Source organism: Podarcis liolepis (assembly GCF_965112155.1).
Source record: "Podarcis liolepis genome assembly, chromosome: 10".
NCBI lineage: Eukaryota > Metazoa > Chordata > Lepidosauria > Squamata > Lacertidae > Podarcis > Podarcis liolepis.
In genome coordinates, this window is record NC_139562.1 from 25,342,273 (window position 1) to 25,367,933 (window position 25,661).

Consider the following 25,661-nt stretch of genomic DNA (forward strand, 5'->3'; position numbering starts at 1 on the left):
TCATGGAGGAAAGGACCATTCATGGCCATTACACTCACCATACATTCAAAGCACATTTCTTCCCTCCAAAGAACCCGTGGGCACTGTAGTTTTATCCCCACCCCACCCCCACAAATGCACAGTTTGCTGAACCATTAGCAAACGACCATTCCCAGGATTCTTTGGGAGAAGTCGGTCACGTGCTTTAAAAGTGTGTTTTGCCAAGGAATACTAGATGGGGTGGGGCTTGGGTAAGAATAACAGGAGAAGCGGGAAGTTCATGGCCTGTTTCCCCCCAGGCATCTAGTTGCAAACAAGACCCTGGGTGGACTCTGGCGGGCCATTGGTCTGAGCCAACAGCAGGACCCTCCTGTGGTGGAATAGGTCAGTGTGCCTGGCTGTTAACCAGAAGGTTGGTGGTCCAGGGCCACTCAGGGATGTCTGTGGGCTATATATATTGTCTACCAACTTTTTTAAAAAAAAAACCTCTCACTTTAGAGCAGTTCCTTGAGAATTTGCTGGAGAACCTACAGGTAAATGACTGTAGGTCAAAGGCTTTACTGCATTTTCATTTGCTGCATGCAAAGATACAATAGAATTACTGTTTTATAAACTGTTCTTTCCATTACAATGTTGTATTTCATATTAGACTAAAGCAGTAATCAGGAGATTCCATCATCTAAAGCAGGGTAAACATTAATAAAGAGAAGGTCAGTTCCCATGTCCTAAAGAAGCAGAAATAAGGGAAACGTTATGGATTTGTGTTTCCATTTCCATGCTTGATTGAACCTGGACTGTGGGGTTTAAGCTTCACATAGGCATTCATAATTTAAGTTATTTATTTACAATGTTATATAGAGCTCCCTGGCCTGGGTAGAGATTCTCTTAAGATGCGATACAGAGAAAGGCTAGATTTTAGGGAGCAGGCAGGTCAGCATGGAAGATGACAGCCTTTTAGATGGTAGGAGAAGAAGTGTTTGTTACTCATGCATCTTCTGTCACTCCTTCAGACTATCTGAAGTGGCCAAGAAAAGCAAGAAAGCAAATGACAGCAAAAGAGACAATGGGTTGTCATTCCAATCTTGCAAGAGACTTCTGCTTCTCCAATGACACTTCGCCCTCCTCTCCTCTCCTGGCTGTGGGCAGAATTCCTACATTGCAGGGGCTCCTTCCAACTCTACACTTCTATGATTCTGTGCAATTCTTCGGATGTTCACGCACAGCCTTGAGGTGATGCTCAGCATCCTCATTCCTTCTCCGTTCGAAACACCGCTCGCCTCCGCTCAGGCCAATAGGAGGCGGCCGCTGGAGATGCAGGCGGCCGTGATTGGCTGCCGCTGTTGCCCGGGCGACGGAGGAGGAGGAGGCGGGGTCCCCTCGGCGTTGCTTTCGGTCCTCCTCCTGCTTCTCGTCCGCTGGCAGCAACGAGGGCGCCCTGGGAGGCGGCATCCTTTCCGGAGGCGGAGCGGCGAGACGGAGGGAGACAGGGGCTTGCCTCTCGGCTGCGCGACCCCCGCTCACTCCAGAGAGCCCCCAGCGCTGCAGGGAGATGGGCTGCGGCAACTCCACCGCCACCAGCGCCGGCAGCAGAGGTGAGGGGCAAAGAGAGAGGCTGGTGGGGCTGGAGGTGGGGGCTTGGCAGCAGCGCCAGGGAGGATGCCCTGAAGGGTCTTGCGGGGAAGGAGCCCCGAGGCAGGTAATGGGAGGGCTGGAGGGCAGCAAGGGAAAGAGGGCTGAGTTGTTGCAAGAGGAAAGTGCCTGGGAAAGGACAGAGCAGCGAGGAGGCAGAGGAGAAGGCACGGTCTGTTCTAGAAGAAAAGGAAGATTCCCTTTGTGTGACTGTGTGTCCGGCAGGCGTCGAGGAGAGGCAGCCGCACACTTCTAGAAGTGGCTAGAAACTTCATGCCGCGCTCAAGCAACGCTGTTCTCAGGCAAGGGATGCAATGCTTGATAGGGGCGTGCAGGCACAATTCACTCCTGCCTGCCTCTACCCACTACTACTACTACTACTACTACTTATTATTATTATTATTAATTGACGGAAATGAACCAAAAATGTGTGAGGTTCCCCCCACTCACTCCCTCAGTGGAAACAGCTGAAGCTGGGAAGGAAAAGGGGGACACACACACCAAGTCCGCTGCTGGAATGCCATTCCTGAAGCTGCTTTGCAAAAGCAGGCAAAGAAAAGGTGTCCTGCAAAGCGATGCAGCCTGATTTTTTGGTGTGACAAGTGCAGGGCTGGACTGCTGCGTGTCTATTTACTAGGCGTGTGAATAATGTTAGGAGTGCAAAGAGGCTGACTGGAAAGAGTTATGGTAGCTGTCTGCAGCTGACCTTTCAGCATGACTTATCCTTTATTTCAAGCTCTTTTTTGTACTTGGCGGCTGATATTCCCTTCCTGAAAGGATTTGTCCTCTCTCCCCCCCCCCCCGCCCCCCAATAATACAAAAGGCCTTTTCTTTTCATCCACTTAAAATGCACATAACTCAGGGCGGGAACAATTGCATTCATGCATTTGTTTGGGCACCACATCCTTGCCTCTCTGATGACGATGCTTCGGGTTTTCTGTCTGTGAATGGTTCTGCTTTAAATCCGTGGATGTTAAATCATGGGAAAGTTTTTTTCTGCGTCAACATTTGACAAAAATGTGACCAGCATTCACCCCTTAGACGTTTTTGCAGCCCAGTGTCGCTTGGAGTGGTTTCCAACAGTGGCATAGCGTGGGGGGTGCAGGGGGGGCCGGCCGCACCGGCCGCAACATCTGGGGTTAGGGTTAGGGGGCGCAAATCCACGGGTTAGGGGGCGCAAATCCACGGGTTAGGGGGCGCAAATTACTTGCCTTGCCCCGGGTGCTGACAACCCACGCTACGCCACTGGTTTCCAAGAGTTGTCATCTCATTGCAGCTTGCTGGATTACCAGTGACAAACTTCTTTTATGTTTCATGGCTGTAGAGCATTTTGTAGAGCAGCCCTATAATCAGTCCAGGAAGCACCACAAGAATGCAGAAAGTTATGCTGCCCTACGGACCCTAAGATTAGAGTACTGTTTCTTAGCCATTGGATGCTCATACTGCTTCTTCTCTGCATATAATTTTCATTAGGTTTTCTGTTTTACAATTTAAGATACTCATTTTACATCCCTAATATATCAACGACTTCCCTTCTTCTCTTTCTGTGGTTCATTTTACATATCATAAATCCCTGCATATTTTACAAAACCTATACCATTCAGTATTCCATTATTGCATCCATCAAAACTTGTTTACACTGTTGAATTTATCTTAACCCTGCCAGCATTTTCAGCTGTACACAATTATTTCCCATATATTCAATGTTTTCCAATCATCTTTAAATGTATGTTGTTCTTGTTTTCTTAGCTCATACCGCTTCTTAGTGGTCCCGAAAAACAATGCATTCAGGTGTAATTACATCATTACTACTTTCATTACATTATTATGTTTATTTCCATTGCTTTGCAAATGCTTGCAGCTGTCCAATGTTATGGATGTTTGCTAGTATCTAAGTTCCACTGAGGTCAGTGGAATTAGCTCTTAAATGCACTTCCAGTGTTGTAACACTAAGGCTGCAATCCTGCACACATTTCCTAGGAGTCTGCCACATTGAACTCAATGGAGCTTAACTTTTGTGTAGACACATTTAAGACTGTGCTCCTGGGGGAGTTGGGATGTGCCTTTGATAGTCTCTAGCCCTTAGCTTCTTGGATATACAGTGGTACCTCAGGTTAAGTACTTAATTCGTTCCGGAGGTCTGTTCTTAACCTGAAACTGTTCTTAATCTGAAGCACCACTTTAGCTAATGGGGCCTCCCGCTGCTGCCACGCCGCCGGAGCACAATTTCTGTTCTCATCCTGAAGCAAAGTTCTTAACCCGAGGTAATATTTCTGGGTTAGCGGAGTCTGCAACCTGAAGCGTATGTAACCTGAAGCGTATGTAACCCAAGGTACCACTGTACGATGTTTTCCAGTGGATAGCAATGCACATCCTAAGCACGAGTTCCAAGTAACTTCTGCCACTGTAAGATGGCCCTGGAACATAAGCATTAATAGCAAGCTGTTCTTATAAGAAGGGTTTTGCTTTGCATTCCTCAACAGTTTGAGGTGCATCCAAGAAATGTAATGTTGCAAGGTTATGAGTGAACTTATTTGAAGTTACGCAGACTGGTAGAGGACCACTGGTCTAGGTCAGCTTTTCCCAACCTGATGTCCTCCAGATGTTTTGGGCTCCAACTTCCATTGCCCCAGCCAGCATTGACCATGGAGCTGACAAGTGTATGTACTCAGACGTAGACCCATTGGTGCTGACTCCCATGCATAGAATTGGAAACAGGAAGGCTCTAGTACTATTCATACAGTAGGGTTTACTTTCAAGTCATTATGCATAGGCTTGCACTGAATGACTATATTCTCATGAGCAAAGGTGGAGATTCTTGTGTACTCCTGCAGGAAAGCATATTTAGAATCACGCTTCTTTAGTGTTCATGCCTGCCATATATACTCAACTCCCTTTATCCAGAAGAAAATGATTTTGTCTATTGAAAATATGTGAGAAGAAATTCTGAGAGTTCTCTCTTGCTTAGACTGCGTATCGCTTGTTGCTGTCTAAGCAAATATTTTTCCATATCCTCAGTGGAAAAAGTATTAAAAATCAGTTTGTTTTTCAAAAGGTATTTGCACCAGATGCCTAAGATTCACGCTACAGTTAGCTACTTTCACCTGAACACTCTATTCTGGGCTCACTCATTTTGTGATATCAGGTAGCATGGGCTTTGAAGTAAATAAAAATTAAAACTGAAATTAAAACTAACTGGTGCTGGGGGGCGGGTTGTAATTCCATATTTCTCTACTTGTCATCCCATTCAAGATTGCTTGTTCAGAGTACATCCACAACAATTTCATGGCAGCGCTTTTCATTTCAAATCCTTTCTGGAGAAGAGGTATGGAGTTGTGCCTCTTGAAGGATCAAATGGTGCAAGTCTTATCTCCAGCAAAGAGTCTTGTGGCATCTTCATAACTTAACAAATTTTCTAGGGCTGTATGATTCAGGGCCTGATCTGATACTTTGTAGCAGCCCCAATCTGACCCCAGGTAATCCAGAGCTGATCCAAACTGGATCCAGGTAGACCCAGAGCAATCCAGGGCAGCTTCAACCTGCTGTGGCCGCACGCACACTGGGCTGACCTGAATCATCCCGAGTTGGTTTGGGATTTGGCCAGAGCTAGAGCACAGCCCTAGGACTTGCTATGGCATAGTGACTCAAAGTCTACATCATGAGATGCATGAAGTGCAGTGGGACTGGGGAGTGTCGAGGAAGTGTGCCATTTGAGAGGCATTTTTGCAAAAGTCATATGACCTTCCCCTTCCAACAGGGCAACTATGGGAAGGAGTAAAGTGGTGGTGAGCCCCATTGGCACGATCTTTTGCATATTTTCATCTTGAAGTGATATACTTCAGCTTTGTAAAGAGGGTTGTCCAGAGCTGGAGGGCAGTAAAAGGGGGAGGGAAATAAGGAAGCCCAATTTCACTTTCAGACAAAATCCTGCTCTAATGCAAGCCCAAATACTTCTGAGGCTGGCTGAGCCAAAAACCTCCATATCCCAATCCAGATCTTAGATGACTCAAACTCTGCTTCTGGGTCCATTGATCCTACGAAGGACAGGCTGGAGTGTAAGCACCTTAGTTTTGATAAGTGTCTCCCCTACAATGACCTGGATGGTACATTGTTGATGGAACAATGTGACTCAGATCATCATCTACTTGGCTGAGTTGGCATTATGATCCTCATTTGGAGAGAGAGCAAGGAGCACCATTAGAACATGGACTCTGACCCCATTAGAAGAGTGACTGAAGCAGACGGAAGTACTTTTTGCAAATATAAACTTGCAGTTCATTGATGTTAAATAGAGATTTTTATATATATAAAAAAAATTACTTAGGTACACTGGCTGTTAAATGAGCCACAGTTCCAGGGAACATAAAGCATTATTAACCTTAGGAAAATGCTCATGAAGCTTGCAGGTTTGCATTTGCAAACATGTTATACAATTTGCACTAATTAGCTAACAGTTAGCAGCAAGATTGAATATTCTCATCTGGCACAAACACAAGAGGGTGGTGATTTTTGCTACAGTGATTTGTTTATTAAATCTCAGCTGGTTTATGTATATATCAGACAAAGTAAACCACTGTTAAATTAGTGGTGCAATGGAGAACATATTGAAATTCTCATGTAATTTGCTAGCCTTTCTCTCTCACAATCATATTTAACCAGCTAGTGGCCTGAAGAACAGGGACGCGGGTGGCTCTATGCTCTAAACCCCTGAGCCTAGGGCTTGCTGATCAGAAGGTTGGCAGTTCAAATCCCTGCGAGAGGGTGAGCTCCCATTGCTCAGTCCCAACTCCTGCCAACCTAGCAGTTCAAAAGCATGTCAAAGTGCAAGTAGATAAATATGTATCGCTTCAGTGGGAAGGTAAACGGTGTTTCCATGCGCTGCTCTGGTTCACCAGAAGCGGCTTATTCATGCTGGCCACATGACCCGGAAGCTGTCTGCGAACAAACACAGGCTCCCTCGGCCTATAGAGCAAGATGAGCGCGCAACCCCAGAGTCATCCACGACTGGACCTAACGGTCAGGGGTACCTTTACCTTTACTAGTGGCCTGAAGGCCAGATCTGACCCCTGAAGCAAATTAGCCTTATCCCCTGGCAGGCTTACAAAATTTTAATTAAGGTGTGTTAAAAGTTTGCCCAAGTTTCCTAAAGAAACATTTCTTTTCAAGCTGTAAAACAATAGAGATTTCCCACACTTTCCTATTACACTTCTGCTTAGATCCTTCACGTGTAATGTCCCACCTCTGCCTGAATGCTTGTGGTCCATATCACTGAAAGTCGTGTTTCTAGAGATGGAGTCATTCTTTGGTGAAAGCCCAACCATTTGTGAAGTAAGGGACATTTAACTTATAGAATAAGTTGACTCCCTGGGAAAAAGAAGTTGGCTACCCCTGCTTAAAAATCAGCTTATGCATTTTATTTTAAATGTGATTAATGGTGCAAATTCTCCAGAAGGCAATCATTCTGATTGCTTAAACTGGAATATTATAGGAAGCTTATATGATAAGTTTGACCAGACTCATCAGTGGCTGTCACTTGCAATTTTTCAGCTGCTTTAGATATGCTGCCCACATACAGAGCACCATGTGCCCATATATGAGGTAAATGGTTGAGATCATGCTGGAGAGTTTGAAATTCCTTGTCATTCTCCTCCTTTCTTTTTGATAGAAGGAGAAAGACAAAGAGGAGGGCTGAAATCCCCGTTCCTAGGATCCTGATGAGATGAAGCTGTTCCTCTTCCAGCTCCTGCTTTCTTCTGCAGGGTTTGGTAGGAAAGCAGAGATGTTTGCATCTGACTCTGCTTTGGAACTTTCTGCTTTTGGTACTGTAAACAAACAGTGGTGCAACTGAGTGCAATTCTCTGGCAATGGATGGAACATGTTGGAGCCTACACAGTGTGTGGTATCCAACTGAGTTTTAAGCAGAGTGGACCTCTTGACAGTAATGGTTGTAACTGAATCATGCTCATTAATTTCAATGTCTCTACTCTGAGCAAAACTTAGTTAAACCCACCCACTGATTCCTTCTTTAGGGTGGCCAACTCTGCTTTGCACACACGAAAAAAAAGGACAAAGGTATGCATAAAATTGCATATGGTAATTTAAATGTATTGTTTGGGAATTGTTAGCAAGGTTGCAGGTTCAATCCTAAAGGTAATGGTAAAGGGACCCCTGACCATTAGGTCCAGTCGTGGCCGACTCTGGGGTTGCGGCGCTCATCTCGCTTTATTGGCCGAGGGAGCCGGCGTACAGCTTCCAGGTCATGTGGCCAGCATGACTAAGCCGCTTCTGGCGAACTAGAGCAGCGCACGGAAACGCTGTTCACCTTCCCGCTGGAGCGGTACCTATTTATCTACTTGCACTTTGATGTGCTTTCAAACTGCTAGGTTGGCAGAAGCAGGGACTGAGCAACGGGAGCTCACCCCATCACGGGGATTCAAACCGCCGACCTTCTGAATGGCAAGTCCTAGGCTCTGTGGTTTAACCCACAGCGCCACCCGTGTCCCAGTTTAAATGTATTGTTTGGGAATTGTTAGCAAGGTTGCAGGTTCAATCATAGAAGACAGCTGCATATTCCTGCACTGTAGGGGGTTGGACTAGATGATCCTCAGGATCCCTTCCAATTCTATGATAACAACTCTCAGCACCCTTAACAAAAAACAGCTTCCAGAATTATTTGGGGAAAGCCGTGGCTGCTTAAAGTGGCATCATAGTGCTTTAAATGTATGGTGTGAATGTGGCTTTAGAAGAGGGATTAAAATAAAGGGCTTTCCTACTCATGACCACATCAATCCTTTTTAAAACAAGCTTCTTAAGGATTGCCACTTTTTTTCTTTTTCTTTGCTGGCTCATGTATCTTCCTAGAATGCAGCTTGAGCTCTAAACATTAGCAAGTGATAATGGTTATCTCCATAGAGGTATAAAGCTCCACCTGCTGATTTTTGCAGATAAAGTGCTGTTAAAGGCAGATGATTAGCTCTTTCTGTGAGTGCTTGCCTGCCTGATGTCATCATGAATTTTGCTTAGGAAAGAACTCTCTGCAATTTAAAGCATCTGCTTAGTAAGTGTAATAATAGCTCCTGCAGGTACTCTAGGTAAAATTGTGCTGCAAAGTGTTATCGATCTTCATGGATCAAGGGATAAACTATTACGCTTCCATCCCCACTAAAGCTTTGAGCAATATCCCAACTTTCAGCCTTGGTCTTCTGCTAGAAAAAGCAAACTGAACCTTGAAGATTAGGAGGACACAACAGACAGGGGAGGGAATTGTGTGTTTACACTTTGAGCTGAAGGTTACATGCTGGCACAATAAGAAACCCTTTTAGTTCCAAGAAAAAATGCATTATGTATTTACTTATTGCTGAAAACCTAAGCAGAGGAAGTTATCTAGCGAATAAAGTATGCCAATACAATTGCATTACCCTGTTATGCTTACCTCGCCTTGTAAATAAACAAGAACCACTATTACGAATAAACTAATTGAAACAAAACTAAATTCCACCAATGGGCCCTTTGGTTTCAAGTGTCATAAGCAGTGCTTTTTTTTTTCCATTAAAAATGTTTAGGGGTACTCTCATTTTGAATCAAGAAAATCATCATTTTATAGTTCAAATCGGGAAAAATAAATACAGTAGATGGACAAAAGTACAAAGATTCACAAAATGTTTAGGGGTATGCGTACCCCTGCGTTCCCCCAGGAAAAAAAAGCACAGGTCATAAGAATGTCCTATTATTTATTTATTTTATTTATAAAATTGATTACATTTGTATATCACATTTACCTTCCAAGGATCTCAAGGGGGGTATACATGTTTCTCCCCCTCCCCATTTCATCATCACAACAACCTTGTGACATTGGGTCAGGCTAAGAGATGGTCTGCAGGTATGTGGAGCAAAGAAACAGCAATTCACATGGAAAATCATAACACCCCCCAAAAAACATATTAAATAGAAATTTAAAATTCTAAATTATGCAAGTTGACTACATCTGCATATATTTACTGGAGACTTCATTCAGCTTGCAGCACTTATGGAGAAGGGATTGAAGGCAAGAAATGAGAAGAGTGAAACTCATGGGTGGTGCACGGACCAAGAGGAGGTTGGCAGTTGTTGTCATTACAAAATATGAGGCACATCAGGCTTATTTTGAGCTGAGTTGTGCTTCAGAAACCTGTTTTTAATGACAGGCTTTAGTTCTGGAACACAGGGCATATGCAGAGCTCATCCCTACCGAACAACTCTTCCCAGATCCCACATACAGTAATGTAGTGGCAAATTTGGAAGTGCCGGGTCCCAAGAGTCACACACAACGAGGGGCAAACAGCTGGTTGCGGAGCCTTGGGTGTAGAGAGCTTGTGAGTAAGTCTCCAGCTGGACGCTTCAAGCAGAGCATATAAGAGCAAGAATTGCAACCTTTCCCCAGAACAGCCCGTCTCCACCTTTCTGCATGAGTCATTGAGAGATGCCTCCTAAGAAGGCAGGTAATTCTGCTGTACCAGGAGCAATGGGATGGAGTGGACCACAGGAGGCAGAGTGAAAGAAGACAGGGGCAGAACGGTGAATCATGATGTAGAGATGCAGCTAGTAGCTACTCCAGTTGGTACAAACTTCCCCAGCCTGATGCCCTCTAGATGTTCTGGACTACAGCTCCCATCAGCCTCAGCCAGCATGGCACGGGTAACAGTGAAGCAGCTATTTAGGTTGCAGTCAAGCAAGGCAGTGGAAGTTGCAGAGCTCACATTTTTCATGGGAACCATTTTTGAGGGGGCAGTGGATGGGGCAGTGGCGTAGCGTGGGTTGTCAGCACCCGGGGCAAGGCAAGTAATTTGCGCCCCCTAACCCCCAGATGTTGCGCCCGGTGCGGCCGGCCCCCCCTGCACCCCCCACGCTACGCCACTGGGATGGGGTAGCCAATGCTATGCCTTTTAGGTGTTTCTGGACTTCAGCTCCCAGGGAGCATGGGCAATGATCAGGGATGATGGGAACTGCACTCCAGTAATAACCGGAGGGCGCCATGTTGGCTACCCTGGTCTTGGAGGACTCCCTATCCCAGCTGGTCTCTACTCTCACGCCTCTTTTATCTCTCTGAGTGTTTTTTCACCTGGCTAGAATATCTTTTCTTGGCTAGAGAGGGCTTTGTGTGCAGTAAGTTGCCTACTGCAGTATGGTAGAATTCACATTTGTTGCTCTGTCCACATTGGCCTCTGTTTTCACCCATTACTGACATGTGGCCCCTAGAAAGTTGCCCAAAGGGGGATGTGCCCCTCAGGCTGAAAAATATACTAGAATGTTGGTGTCAGTACACAAGGTCCCATAGCTCAGCAAACAAAGTTCAATTTAAATTGCAGATACCGTTTGCTTTCTCCTGGCTGGAGGTGGGGCAGGTATTTGTTGAAAAACTTGGCCTATCTCCTGGCAAACCACCGGACACCGAAATCCCTACTGATAAGGATTCATTAGGAGTGAGGGGGGAAGGCGCGTCTCAACTTTTGAACTCAGTTTTAATTTGGAATTTGGAAATGATTTGGACAACATGGGATGTGCCTGTTTCAATCCAGAGCTTTTGCTAGAAATTGTTCTTAGAGCTGATAGTTTCCTGCGAGCTGATGAAACCTACAGCTGACTCATATACTCCAAACTAAGATATAATCTGGTGTCAGAAGCATGGAAAACCATTCACTATTTTCCTGTGCAATTAGTCACTTCGATTTAAGCTGACCAAGCTTTATCTGAACCACCCAGAGTCTCTGTCTGCATGTTAGAATGGCTGTGTGTGTCCTATTTCTCCATAGGACAGGCCTCTCTTTAAAGGGCTGTCTGGTTCAGAACTGGTTCAGAGATAAACAGCTATATTGAGGGAGTGCAGAGACCTTGGGGTTGCCCATCAATGCAATTAGCACCTGGAGAGTAGACTGAACAGGCAGGGACACAGGTCACTTGATTTTCCTTGCTGTTTTGACATGTATTGCGTTTCTCTGTAAGTTATAGTAATTATTTCTAATTCTGCATCAATACATATAAATTAGCATGTGGAAATCTTAGGCAAATCTGTGAACCTTTTGTCCTCTGTTTTGGTAATGCGTTTCCTGTGTGATGGAGGGGGTGGTGATGGTGATGGTGATGTAAGATGGGCAGTCCAAAGGCCCTAGACTACAAGAAAATGGTGACCGACCCCTTATATTGCCTCCTCCTCTTCTTATTTCCCCTCTGTCCGCTTCTTCTGTACAATGAAGTGGTTGTTTCTAGCATCTGAAGCCAGTCAGGATGAGGAAACTGACCGAGAGCCCATCAAGGGGGGGGGGCAGATTTGTCTTGCTTTGCTTTCCAGGACCAGCCCTATCATTTGGAAGGGTGATAGAGCTGCTTCAGGTGGGGGGTTCAGTGTGGGTGGAAAGTGGCAGCTAGATGTTGGCACACAAAGCTGTGCGTGTCATGCAGCAGCACCCCACCCCTCAGCAAAACTATTGCCCTCTGGTGTAGCAGGTAATGCTTCCCCATTGACAATGCTGAGGTAAATTTGACCTGCTAGTTCAGTCAGCTGCTGTGCATGGAATGCAAGGGGGTTCCATTGTATCTTTTTGTCATCTAAGTAACCAAAGCCCAGGTCACAAATTCAAACCTAAGTTCTTACAAGATGAACTCAGTGCTGGTTATCTGTGGTTTCTGACTGTTTGGAATTGACCTGCTCTTGCTATCTTCTCCTTATTTATTTAATATTTTTTCCCTGTTTACCTCTGATATATTTTAAATCTGATGCCGCTTAGCTGCTGAATTCATTTCAACTCAAAGTGGGGACACTTTAATGAGCAGTGTAGGACAAATCTCTGGTTAATGCCACTTTAGAGTGGAATTTTTTTTTTTTGGTCTCTTTAGAATAGCTACCAACAATTCACGGGCAGCTTACCCTGCACAAAGCTGATTCATTTCAATGGAGCTAATGCAGGAGTTGTCATACTCCAGGTCAGACTCTTTGTCTATCTAATCTGTTTTTTTAAAAAAACAACAAAACACAACTCAAACAATTTAGTATCATCAGCAAACTTGCCTGTTCACTCCTAGCTCTACATAGTTTACAAACAAGTTAAAAAGCACAGGTCCCGATTCAGATCCCCAAATGACCCTGTACTCCACTTTCTACATCTCCCCATTTGGAGAACTGTCCATTTGTCCTTACTGCCTGCTTCCTGCTACTTAACCAAGTCCTAATCCGTCAGAGGACCTCTCCTCTTATTCCATGACTGCTAAACTTACTCAGGAGTCTTTGCCGAGGTGCCTTGTCAATAGTTTTTTGAAACTCCCAAGTATACTATGTCAATCGGATCACTTCTCTCTATTGTTGTTTATACTCTCAAAGAACTCAGACATGCTGTCTCTGCTTCAGCAAGGCTTGTACTCCTTAGGATGCTTCATATTTAAGAATATTTTCCACTAGTTTTGCCAGGAGAGATGTGAAGCTAGCTGGCTTGCAATTTCCATCATCCACCCTGGATTCCTTTTTATAAATTGGTGACTACTTTCCAGTCTTCAGGGAATCCCCAGGCATAGAATATCCCCCCCTCAACTTTTGTGCACTCCAGTTATTTTGAACTACAACTCCCATCATCCCTCACCATTGGCCATTTTGACTGGGGCTGATGGGAGTTGTAGTCTAAAATATCTGGAGGGCACCAGGCTGGGAACACATTATATGTAGGGCTGCCTCTGAAGAAAGTTCAGAAACTTCAGCTGGTGCAAAATTCGGTGACCGGGTTACTTACTGGGGAAGAAGGTTTGAGCATATTACATCAATCCGGGTCCGACTCCACTGGCTGCCAGTTAGTTTCTGGGCCCAGTTCAAAGTGCTGGTTTTGACCTATAAAGCCTTAAATGGATCAGGACCACAATACCTCAAGGACTGCCTCTTCCCATATAAACTGACCCAGACTTCATCATCTGAGGCCCTTCTTCGTGTGCCTCCCCTGTGAGAAGTCTGGACGGTGGGAACACAAGAATGGGTCTTTTCTGCAGTGGCTCCCCATTTGTGTGGAATGCTCTCCACAGGGAGGCTTGCCTGGCACCTTCATTATACACCTTTAGGTGCCACACAAAGACATTTCTCTTCAAACAGGCCTTTGGCTGATTGACATCCAATGCCCTTTTAAATGTGTTGTGGGAGGGGGGAAATTGTTGGTTTTGGGTTTTTTCTTATTTTTCTTATGTATTTTGCATTTTTTATACTGTAATTTTATGTTGTGAACCACCTACAGATGAAGGGTGATATACAATTAAATGATGATAGGTAGATAGATAGATAGATAGATAGATAGATAGATAGATAGATAGATGATACATAGCTACCAAAACATTCAAGTTCACATTAAGCCTTAAATTGTAAGGTTTAACATTATTTTAAAAAAGTGTCCAATGTCTAGCAGCACCATTCTACCCACGTCTACTCAGAAGTAAGCCCTACTGAAGTCAGTGGAGCTTACTGTCAAGTGAACAGGGTTAGGACTGCAGCAGAAGCTATCTGTGGGCTGCTTCCCTGCAGGCTTCATTGAATGACATTTCAGCAGCAATAAAACAGCCTTTCATAACAGGGGAGGAAGAAGGAGGTCATCCTTAATTGATTCCTGCCTTCTGTGCATTTAGTGGCTGAGTGAGTCATGAACAGGGAGCTGCTGATATGATGGGGAATAAAGTGTGGTGTTTGTTGTTGCCTTCCATTCTGCTTTTTTTGGATTTTTCGTATATTTTTATATGCCTGCCTTTCGAAGGGTGTATTAATAACAGATGTTTTCTAACTAATTGGCAATAAAAAATGTTACAATATTTAAAATGGTTCCAAGTTCAATCCTGGAGGGGATCGATGTCACTATGATAATCAACCTGATCTTTAAATGCAGTGGCTAAGAAAGATACGTCTTAGTGGAATAAGCTTGGAGATTCACATTTGGGTTAGGGCCTGCTGTTGCTGGCACCAGTTTAACAGCCCTGCTGTCACCCAGCTCTTTAGCACGCCTGACACCAATATCTTAGAAATGATGGAAGTGGAAATATAAGGGGTGCATTTCTGTTCATTAGTGGTCTCTTCATGATTTATGTGGATTCCCCCCCCCCCATTTGGTTGTGTACTTTTTGATGTTTTGTTTATGGTTTATGACTAGTTTTGTGACGTTTGTAGTTATGTAATTTTTTTATGTGTTGTAAGCCGCTTTGCACGTGGTTTGACCTTTGGAAAAGTGGCATACAAATAAATGACAGATTGAACAAGTGACACCAAATTTCTACACCCAACCTTCATTTTGCTCTTTCCATTCTAGAAACTGCAGGAACAGCAATAGATGTGTAAGTATATATCTTTTGCATTGTCTATAAAATATTTTGAATTATCCAATGATTACCAGAGCCAGTAACCATCTCATGATAGCTTCTAACCAGGGTTGACAGGTTTTAAGTAAAGCTTCCGTTGTAACCTTCTTACTTGGGAGCAGGCTCCATTGAATTCAAGAAATCTTGAAGTCTCTGGGCAGATGGGGATATGATAGGGCACAGCATTTGAACCAGGCTGTCATCAACCGTGGATTGTTGTGCAGCTGGTGAAAAAGTTGTCCATGCTTGGAGGTCCACAGGACCCCTCCCCACACAGGCTCACCACGATGCACTCCATAAGGGGGACATGACTGGCCCCCTTCCTGCACTGACCAAACAAGGATGCAGCTGTGGCATGCATCAGTTGTGGGGGTGGGGCTAGCCTCGGTGTGTGCCCCCCACCACAATTATTTCAGCATGTGGAAGGTGTGTGTTGAATAAACCTGCCTTCTGTTTTTCTGCTCCTGAAGAAAAACCCAGCCTGCCTTATTTTATTAATGCTAGCATTAAATCACCGAAGCAAATTTGTTCGTATCTGTTTGAAAGGCTTTTCTGTCTTGCTGGGCATGAGTAGAGTGCTTGCAAAAGAAATCACATTGCATTGGGCTGTGTTTCTGCTTTCGCCTGCCTGCTGCCTGAACCTCAGTATTCCTAGCTGGTGATTCAGGATTATTTGTTTGTTTGCTGCATTTATGTCCCATTTTTTCTGCAAAGAGCTTAAGGCGGCATGTATTTTTTGTGCCTCTCTTGTTTCATCCCCACAACGACTCTGCGAGGTAGGTTAGGCTGAGAGTGAGTGGCAGGCCCAAGGTCACTCAGTGAGTTTCATAGCTGAGGGGGGAGGGAATTTGAACCCTCCCAGTATGACACCCTACACTGCACTGGCTGCATCATTTTCATCACCTCTATCACCGCATACGCAACCACTTCGGAACCTGGAAATTATTCTCTGTGTGGGTGGCCAAGTGAGAAAGCAGAAGGGATCCTTGCGCCTTTCACAGTTGTCCACATAAGGGAATTTCAGTGGCTTGCATGTCCAGATACACCTGTTGAAATCTCATTTTCTACACAACCGTGAAATGTTCAGGTGCCAAATGCATAAACAACTCCTGCTGAAATTCCCTCTCTGCCTGCTGTGCTTTCTCTTGGGGCTCCTTAATTAATAGAGCAGATGTTAAGTGGATGATGAAAGCAGTGGGGTGGTTAAGGAGGAGCAGCTGGACTGCAATAAAACCACAAGTCCCGGGTAGCTAATTATAGCAGTAATGAACGTCCTATATCCATCATTCTAGGAGCTTTTTCTAAGAGTCAGTCACCAGGCAGGAAGGAACGATGAAGTATGTAGATGTATAAAATACTAGTTTGCCACCTTTTTGTAGACGGGAGCTTTCCATAGCTGCACAACAATAGGTGAAGCCTTTGCTGATGTGGAAATGCAGTGAAGGGAAGATGGCCTGCACCTGTTGAATTCTACCTGTTGTGTTAAAGGTACAGAGCCTCTTTTCTTTTTTCTGTTGAAGAAACAAAGCGTCAACGCCATTTAAAAAAAAATGCATTAAAGAAATTGTGTCAATAGTAGCTTTCCAGGTCCATCAACTTACTTACAAATACACTTACATTTAAGCATCATGGTAGCTGACAACCTTATAGATTTGGATGAGATCATTCAGATTTGCAACTTTGAGGGGTTTGAATGTATTGAGTTGTATCCTATGTAGCCTTACTGAGAATAGACCTATTGAAATCAATGGACATGATTAACTTTCGTCTATTGCATATGTAAGTACTTTAATATAAGACTTAATTTTAAAGTGTTTTAATAGACGATTGATTGATTGATTGATTGATTGATTTAGTACCCCACTCATCTCATTCTGTTGCCTCAACTACTTGGGATGGCTTCCAGCATGAAAACACAATAAAACATTAAACATTATAAACCTCCCTATACAGGAGTGCATTTAGATGTCTTCTGAAGGTTGCAAACTTATCTCCTTGACATCTGATGGGAGGGTGTTCCACAAGGCAGGTGCCACTACTGAGAAGGCCCTTTGCCTGGTTCTCTCTAACCTCACCTCTTGCAGTGAGGGAACTGCCAGAAGGTCCTCGGAGTTGAACTCTCAGTGTCCGGGCTGAACCATGTGGGTAGAGACGCTCCTTCAGGTATACTGGGCTGAGGCCGTTTAGGGCTTTAAAGGTCAGCATTAACACTTTGAACTGTGCTTGGAAACGTACTGGGAGCCAATGTAGGTCTTTCAGGACCGGTGTTATATGGTCCCAACAGAAGCTAGAGATCTTGGGGGTGGTACTGCAATCTCCCACATAGTTCCTTGCCATTGCATAATTTCCAGAAGCAACATAAATAATGGAGCATAAGCGAATATAAAAAAAATGCATGACCTATGCAGGTGTCAAAATTTACTACTGTGTGGTACAAAAACATTCATTGTACAGTGTATGCATAGCTCTCTTTCTGTGCTATGCTGTGCATACTAGATTATTAACGCTTGATGTTTAGCTGTGTTTTTATACTATGTTGGAAGACACCCAGAGTGGAGAAAACCTGTCAGATGTTGGGGTATAAATTATTATTATTATTATTAAATTTCCAAAAATGTTTGACAACCAAGGCACGACTTCGGATTGGCTGCAGGAGCTTCCTGCACTCAATCCACGTTGGACGTTCTGCTTCCAAAGAACATTTGCAGACTGGAACACTAACTTCCAGGTTTGCGGCGTTTGGAAACCAAAATGTTTGAGTTGCAAGGCGTTCAGGATCCAAGGTACGACTGTATTTGAAACTAAAAACAAGAAGCTTTAACACCACCATTGAATTGTTTCTATTTCTGAAGGGCTCTGGACTGAGAATTTTTGGACTGAATCAAAGAAAGGCACATTTGTGGAATGCACCAAGGGATATTTAATGACCTCATAAAGTAGATGGGACCTCAAAGCTTGCCAGAGACAACAGAGCTTGAAATATTAGAGGGAAAACAGAAAAGCCCTGATTGTTAACTTCTTCCTTCTCAGTGGAGACTGGCAGAGATGGCAGAGATGCCAACAGGTAGTGGAGCCAGAGCAGATGGCTGGTTGAACTAGAGCCAGCATGTCCAGTGGTTAGGGGTGATGGTTATTTTAGTCTAGCAACATTTTAAATTCCAGAAATAGCCTGTGACCAGAAATGGCAGTAATAAACTTTTGAGGAGGGGTGTCTTTCCCGATATAGAGATAGTGATGTGGGTGGCAGTTCTGCTTCCAGAAATGTTGTACATGGATATTGCATGTAAGCTAATGGAACTTTGAAAGTTAATAGCAGCCAACTTGTTTTTTGTAATTTTAATTTGCTTTAAGCTTCTTAAAATATTGTGTTTAATATTACTGTGTTTTAATTGTTGTAACACACCCTGGGACCTTAGGGGGAAGGGCAGATAATAAATTGTAGTAGTAGTAATTATTAATGTGTGTGGTGATGATAATAACAATAACAATAACAACTTTATTATTTGTACCCCACCCATCTGACTGCTTTGCCCCAGCCACTCCGGGCAGCTTCCAACAAATATAAAAGCATAATAAAACGTCAAACATTAAAAACTTCCCCATACAATGCTGCCTTGAGATGTCTTCTAAAAGTTGTATAGTTATTTATCTCTTTGACATCTGATGTGAGGGTGCTCCAATAGCCGCACATCATAGCAACCAGAGTTGTGATTTTGTTAAAGTAGTCTTTACAGTCGAGAGCTTTCAACTTTGCATTTAGGAATTCATGAGAATGCTTTGCCTTCTGCTGGGAACAAATAGATCAGCCCTGCCAGATGTTTTGGACGGCAACTCCCATTACCCCCAGCCCACACAAGCTATCAGTATTCGCTAAGGTATTTCTTGAGTGTTTAAAAGGTAAAGGTAAAGGTAAAGGTAAAGGTAAAGGTAAAGGTACCCCTGCCCGTACGGGCCAGTCTTGACAGACTCTAGGGTTGTGCGCTCATCTCACTCTAGAGGCCGGGAGCCAGCGCTGTCTGCAGACACTTCTGGGTCACGTGGCCAGGGTGACGAAGCTGCTCTGGCGAGCCAGAGCCACACACGGAAACGCTGTTTACCTTCCCGCTAGTAAGCGGTCCCTATTTATCTACTTGCACCCGGGGGTGCTTTCGAACTGCTAGGTTGGCAGGCGCTGGGACCGAGCAACGGGAGCGCATCCCGCCGCGGGGATTCAAACCGCCGACCATGCGATCGGCATTCCTAGGCGCTGAGGTTTTACCCACAGCGCCACCCGCATCCCATTTACATTCACAAAATCTTTAGACATTTCACAAAGTGTTTAGACATTCACAAAATCTGACTGGGATTGTTGACGGACGCATGTGAATACTGACCTTCCCCAAAGTTTGGAGATTGGCTGCCACAGTAATAATTCCTACAATATTTATCTCTGGAGAGGAGAATGCTATGCAGAAATGTTCCCCAAGGACTCATGTTCACAAACCTCCCCTTTTTGTCCTTCATTCAGTGCTTCTCTGCAGGCCTTGAGGCCCCTGGCAAAGTTATGGTGGGGTTCATGTGTCCTGTTTCACCATGGACAGTCCTCTATTTGAAGGGCTGCCTGAGAAAGCAAAGCAGGGGCACTGAAGTTACCCATCGAAAGTATAACCTCCACTGTATTGAAAAGTACTACATTTCTATTTAAATTACAGTCCTCATTTCTGGGGTACAAGCCTGGGCAGCGTGTGGAGATTCTGGGCCTCCCAGATGGACAAAACCCCCTTCTCGGTCTCACTGATGTGGTCCAAAGGAAAACAGAGCAGTACATTCAATGTCCTCTTGGCTGCAGGAGTTGCTGGAAGGAGGTTACAGTTCCCCTTTTTTGGCGAGGCATATGCGACACCCCCCTCATAAAGTGCCCTCTAGTGAGCTCCTTCCTCTGTTGGTAAACCCGCTTGGCTCGCTTCGCTGCAGCTGTAGTTGCACTCTGAGCAACACTCCCAAGGACTACCAGATGTTTGAGAGCCTCATTACGTTTCAACGTCCACAATAGTCCAGAGTCATACTGCATCAGGGGCCTTGTGGGAAATGCCTGGAGCTGCTTGGGGCAGCTATGACTTTTTCCTCTTTCTGTCAGCAGAAGGCTCAAGGAAGTAGGAGAATGAGTCATTGGCAAATACAGTCAAGCCTTGGTTGTCGAACGTAATCCGTTCTGGAAGACCGTTCGACTTCTGAAACGTTCGACAGCAGAGGCGCAGCTTCCGATTGGTTGGAAGAACTTCTTGCACATAAGCAAAAAAACCTGCGTCGGACATTCAGGTTTCGAGAAATGTTCAAAAACCGGAGCATTTACTTCCGGGTTTTCGGCATTTGGGAGCTGAAACGTACAATAATGGAGGTGCTCGGGAACCGAGGTTTGACTGTAGAAGTTTAGCTATCGACAGAAAGGGTTGGGTGGGGAATTTAAAACCGAGTTTCAACAATCTATTTTGTCATTTATGTCATTGCAGTACAGAAGAGTCAGTGTCAGAAGATGACAAGAGGAGGTATGTTGCTGTGGATTGGGGTGAAGTTGTACGATCCAAAATGGATTTCCGTTTCATGAGGAAAGAACACAGGGAAAGGGGTGGTTTTTAGGTTATTATCCCAAACCAACAACTGTATTTTGGTTTAGTTGCATGAGCAGAGATTCCTAGGAAGTTTAGCTGCACGCCCCCCCCCCCAATATATTGTTGTCATCTCAACCTCTACTTTACCCCCTGATGCTGGGAAACAGTCATAGCACAGAAGCAAATTAAGGACCTTTCTTAGAGTAAACTGATGCAAAGAAGGCCTGTGAGAGGCCACATTCTTTAAACAGAATGTTTGATGGAAAACTGCTGTAGGTTATTCAAAGAGACACTTAAGAGGGGAGGCTACAGGGTTAGAGCCCTTCCTCCAATTAGCTGAGCCTCCCTCCACATGTTGATCAGGCAAACAAGATGGCTGTGCTAGTGAACCGTCAATTGGTAATAGTCAATTGATCGGTTGGTGCAGTCCGTTTTCTATGACCACCTGCACAATCTGGCTTGCTATGCCTTGAGAGCTGAAGTCTGCTGTGGATGGAGAAACTGAGCTACTTTCTTGAGAGGGAGAGTTGAGGCTGAGAAGAAAGAGGCTGAGCCTTAAATAGTGAGCTTCTGCCATTCTGTATAACATTCAAGAACTGTGTCTTATCTGTGTTGTTGGGATCCATTTGAATAATAATAATAATAATAATAATATCTGTGTTGGCTTTTTGCAGTATGGCTTTTTGCAGTATGGTAGCGCTGCAGAGAGCTTGCTGGGGAGATCATGCATTAAAAAGAAGGGACTCAAAAATAACTTAAAGAAGGTTTTAATAAGAAAAACAAAAACTCCATTTACACTAAGTATATTAACAAACAAACATGACCCAACCACCAACCCATCCCCCAGGGTAATGGGAGAGCTAGGTGCTGCTCCTTATATACTCTACCCAAATGCTGACACGCCTTAATCAAATACAACTCAGCAGCACCTGCTATGTTTCACAGCTGTAAAGCTGGGTCTCGTTCTCTTGCTCTGGCCCCTTAAAGACATACACACGGAGTGGAACAATGATGAACCTTTACATTTAAAGAAACCATTCAACAGCAAATTAAGGACCTTTCTTAGAGTAAACTGATGCAAAGAAGGCCTGTGAGAGGCCACATTCTTTAAACAGAATGTTTGATGGAAAACTGCTGTAGGTTATTCAAAGAGACACTTAAGAGGGGAGGCTACAGGGTTAGAGCCCTTCCTCCAATTAGCTGAGCCTCCCTCCACATGTTGATCAGGCAAACAAGATGGCTGTGCTAGTGAACCGTCAATTGGTAATAGTCAATTGATCGGTTGGTGCAGTCCGTTTTCTATGACCACCTGCACAATCTGGCTTGCTATGCCTTGAGAGCTGAAGTCTGCTGTGGATGGAGAAACTGAGCTACTTTCTTGAGAGGGAGAGTTGAGGCTGAGAAGAAAGAGGCTGAGCCTTAAATAGTGAGCTTCTGCCATTCTGTATAACATTCAAGAACTGTGTCTTATCTGTGTTGTTGGGATCCATTTTGAATAATAATAATAATAATAATAATAATAATAATAATAATAATAATAATAATAATAATAGATCTTATTTATTTATACCTCGCCCATCTGGCTGGGTTCCCCCAGCCACTCTGGGCGGCTTCCAACCGAATATTAAAAACAATACAGTGTCAGACATTAAAAACTTCCCTAAACAGGGCCACCTTCAGTTGTCTTTTAGAAGTAAAATAGTTGTTTAATTTTTAATTTAATTTAATTTTTAATGCAATACTGGATCACCTTGAGCAAGGGGTTGATCCCAAACAGCCAAAACAGAGACTGGAGGAGGCAGATTGCTTAGAATCATAGAATCATGGAAATTGGAAGGGACCCCAGATATCAGCTAGTCCAACCCTCAGCTAAAGAATCCTTGGCAGATGGCCACCTAACCTCTGCTTACAAACCTCCAATGAAGGAGAATCCACCACCTTCTGAGGGAGTCTCTTCCACTTTCAAACAGCTCTTACCGCCAGAAAGTTCCTCCTAATGTTTAGTTGGAATCTTCTTGTAATTTGAATCCATTGGTTTGGGTCCTACCCTCCAGAGCAGGAGAAAACAAGCTTGCTCCGTCTTCCATGTTGCAGCCCTTCAGATACTTGAAGACTGCTATCATATCTCTTCCAAAAAGCTGCATGATCTAGCATATTGAATTTTACCTCTGCAATGAACACACAAGGTCACCTAAAGCAAGCTACTCCCTTCCACTCTCTGTCTCCCCCCTCTTACATGATGGATGGTAATAATGCTAACTTAGGTTATTGGGTTGTTGTGCCGATTGCAACCAGCTAACACGTGTGAAATGCTTTCAACACTTGAAAAGTCCTATACAAACGTTAAAGTATTTAATTTTGCTGCTATTAGTATTAGGTATACTCTCAGTTTAAGTTATGGTTTTCATGTCGGTGTTTTTCCATTCCATTAAGGAACTATGGAGGTGTTTATGTGGGTCTCCCAGCTGATGCGGCTACCAAGATTTCCACCCAGTCAAAGACGGCGTCTCAAGGTACTTCTTAAAAAGGTGTGTGCTTTTAGTGTTTCCAGTGTGCTAGCATCTCTAATTTATCATAGCGCTAAGATAGTTGTTTTGGTGTTTGAAACTGTTAACCAGTTAGAAGCCATTTGGTATATAACCAACCAACCAACAAACAAATAAGGCAGCTATGTTCACTGCTTAGATTGTATTAGATCAGTCTGGTGAAGGCTGTATTAGATGATCACTTTTGTTCAATGACTACCAAGCACTGTAGCATCTGCGAGGGTCCTTTCCAAAGCCTAGTTAGTGCTCTCCCAGCTTTCGGAAGGAGGGCTCTAGGATCCTGCCAGAGCCTCACACCTCCTTCCCAAAGCCCAGTGCCCACTTAGCCAGCTTTGAGAAAGCAGTGTGAGGGCTGGGGGAGGGCATCAAATTTTGGCCTCACTCCCCCCATCCCACATGACAAGGGTTCCACATCAAAGTATTCTCTGAAAAGTTGGGCCGCGCTAATATAGTTTTAACACCATTTGAGATGCTGGAGCAGGGGTGAGGAACCTCTTTCAGCCTGAGGGCTGCATTCCAACATGGACAACCTTTGGGGGGGGCACAGTGGGCAGGGCCAGAGGCAAGAGTGAGCAGAGCAACAGATGTGCCTTTTATCTTTGTGCAGTAGTCCACATTTGTTCTATGCAAAATTCAGAGATTTCTAAACACACACACATACATCCATTCTCCATCAAAGTCAGCAGGAGCCATTAATCACAGTTCAAGGACATATTCCAGCCAGGCAAAAACACTTGTGGACTAGCACAGAGTAGGGCTGGTGAGGTGTGTAGCCTGAGGAAAGTCCTGAGGGCTGGACAGAGATGCTTGAAGGGTCTGGGCCTGAGGTTTCCCATCTCTGCTCTTGAATGCCTATGACCTCATTGTAATTGCCCCATGTACAGTATATGCATGCTTCCTACATCACCACTGTGAGTCTTCAATCTGCTTTCTTTAATTTATATCTGGTTTAAGTTTTACATATGGGTGGCCGTGACAAATGGGGGTTGCGAAATTTCCCCTAGCAGAGTTTGCCAGCTGGAAAAGCATGATGTAAATAAAACAAATAAACTACTAAATGGGTTAGGGCTGTACAGTGGTACCTCGGTTTTCAAATGTCCTGGAAGCTGAACGTTTTGGTTTTTGAATGCCAAACACCCGGAAGTAAATGCTTCCATTTTCGAACGTGCCTCAGAAGTTGAATGGCTTCCGCTGCGTGGACATGTTATTTCCCCCCGTTTTCTGTAGACCGCCCTTTGCGACTCAGTTTTCAAACGTTTCGGAAGTTGAGCAGTCTTCCGGAAGGGTTTATGTTCAAAAACCAAGGTACCATTGTAACTGTATCAAATGTGAATCTTCAGGGCATTGCTACTTCAATCACAACTGGCCCACTTGAAAGTTCTTTCACCCCCTGGATTATGGTCCCTATTACTCATGCGACATTTCCCTCCCAATCAGTTATCTGCGTAGACCATTCTTCGCAATGGAATTCAGAGCTGCCTTTCGGCTGAAGATTTGCATAGCCAGAAGCATGAAGCCACCAAAAAGCTTCTTGGCAGTGAAAGTTACAACGGCAGATCAAGAAGCTGGATGCTCAAAATGGAACTGAAGCATAGGACTGTGATTTATGGATCTTTTTGATGTCCTCCGGTCAGCGTTAATTAACAGATGGGTATTTCTGCACAAAAAGCTGACGCTGTTGATCGCCAGCACTTTGGCCGTACTACAGAGTCTACGGATGACAATAGATCTGTTTTTTCATTTGGCTACTTTTGATAGCTTTTATATAACAAGACCAATACTGCTGTTCACACAAGTGTTCCTAGGCTAAGGTTAGTGCAAATGAACTATTGATTTACTCCAGAGTAATATATTTGAGTAATATATGCAGGCTACTGCTGTGGGAAATAGGAGTTAGGTACCAATAGGCATTGTCAGCTATTTCTAATTACAACCTACTTTTATACTGTTAACCTGCCACTGATGTTGACATGTCACTTTTTAGAAGTGTAGGAATTGTTCAGGAAAAATTATTTTGCCAGAAATATATTCAATGAGTTGCCAGTCTACTTACTACCTACTAACGAACTGTCATTTATTTCAGTGAGATGCTAACTTGCCTGCCTACCTTTCTTTATTTTGTTTTAGTGGCTGAAAATAACCTCTACTTTTACCAAACAATCATGTGCTGTGTCTTTCATTTTACATACAGATAATAATGATATATGTAAATTATTATTTATATACCATCCCGTTCAATGTTTTCAAACACAGTTAACTTCATACTGGTGATCTTTCAGTGTAGCACCACTCAGTGTTTCTGCATGGCTGAATATGATGCATTAAATTATTGAAGCATTTTTGCATAACTCTTGTGCTGTCCTTTCTGTTTTGAAGATGGTACCTGCCCCACCAACTCACTCCCATCGTACTCATGATGATTCTGAAATGATCTGATGGACTGCAGTGCTGTGGACCACTTAGTGAATCATGAGCACATACACAGGGCAGGAGTCTAAAGAGATTTAGCTGTAGGGCCACTGTATGATGCTAATAGGTGTTGCACATTATAGGCAACTGCCTTAAACCAAGC

At 44.1% G+C, this 25,661-nt stretch overlaps 1 protein-coding gene across 2 annotated transcripts; it reads left to right on the top strand.

Annotated features, from left to right (window-relative positions):
* Positions 1-1,360: 1,360 nt before the first annotated feature.
* Positions 1,361-25,310, top strand: LOC310687298 (overexpressed in colon carcinoma 1 protein). Of its 2 annotated transcripts, none has more exons than XR_014516365.1 (5): positions 1,361-1,571; positions 14,907-14,931; positions 16,335-16,443; positions 20,445-20,480; positions 22,977-23,071. XR_014516365.1 is itself a non-coding variant. In XM_083462257.1 (5 exons), exons 1-5 carry the CDS (start codon positions 1,529-1,531, stop codon positions 24,577-24,579), a joined length of 237 nt encoding a protein of 78 aa, XP_083318383.1. In that variant the 5' UTR covers positions 1,361-1,528; the 3' UTR covers positions 24,580-25,310. The 2 variants fall into 2 exon arrangements, 1 of the variants encoding a protein (XP_083318383.1); XM_083462257.1 differs by lacking the exon at positions 16,335-16,443 and adding an exon at positions 24,527-25,310 and having other exon boundaries at positions 22,977-23,056.
* Positions 25,311-25,661: the final 351 nt, after the last annotated feature.

Bases quoted from the DNA above. Each gene is read 5' to 3' on its own strand.
- LOC310687298 (XM_083462257.1), top strand. From the start codon at position 1,529: ATGGGCTGCGGCAACTCCACCGCCACCAGCGCCGGCAGCAGAG. The intron at 14,932-20,444 runs GTAAGTATATAT...ATGTCATTGCAG, and splicing joins GCAGGAACAGCAATAGATGT to TACAGAAGAGTCAGTGTCAG. The intron at 23,057-24,526 runs GTACTTCTTAAA...CCTCCCAATCAG, and splicing joins GTCAAAGACGGCGTCTCAAG to TTATCTGCGTAGACCATTCT.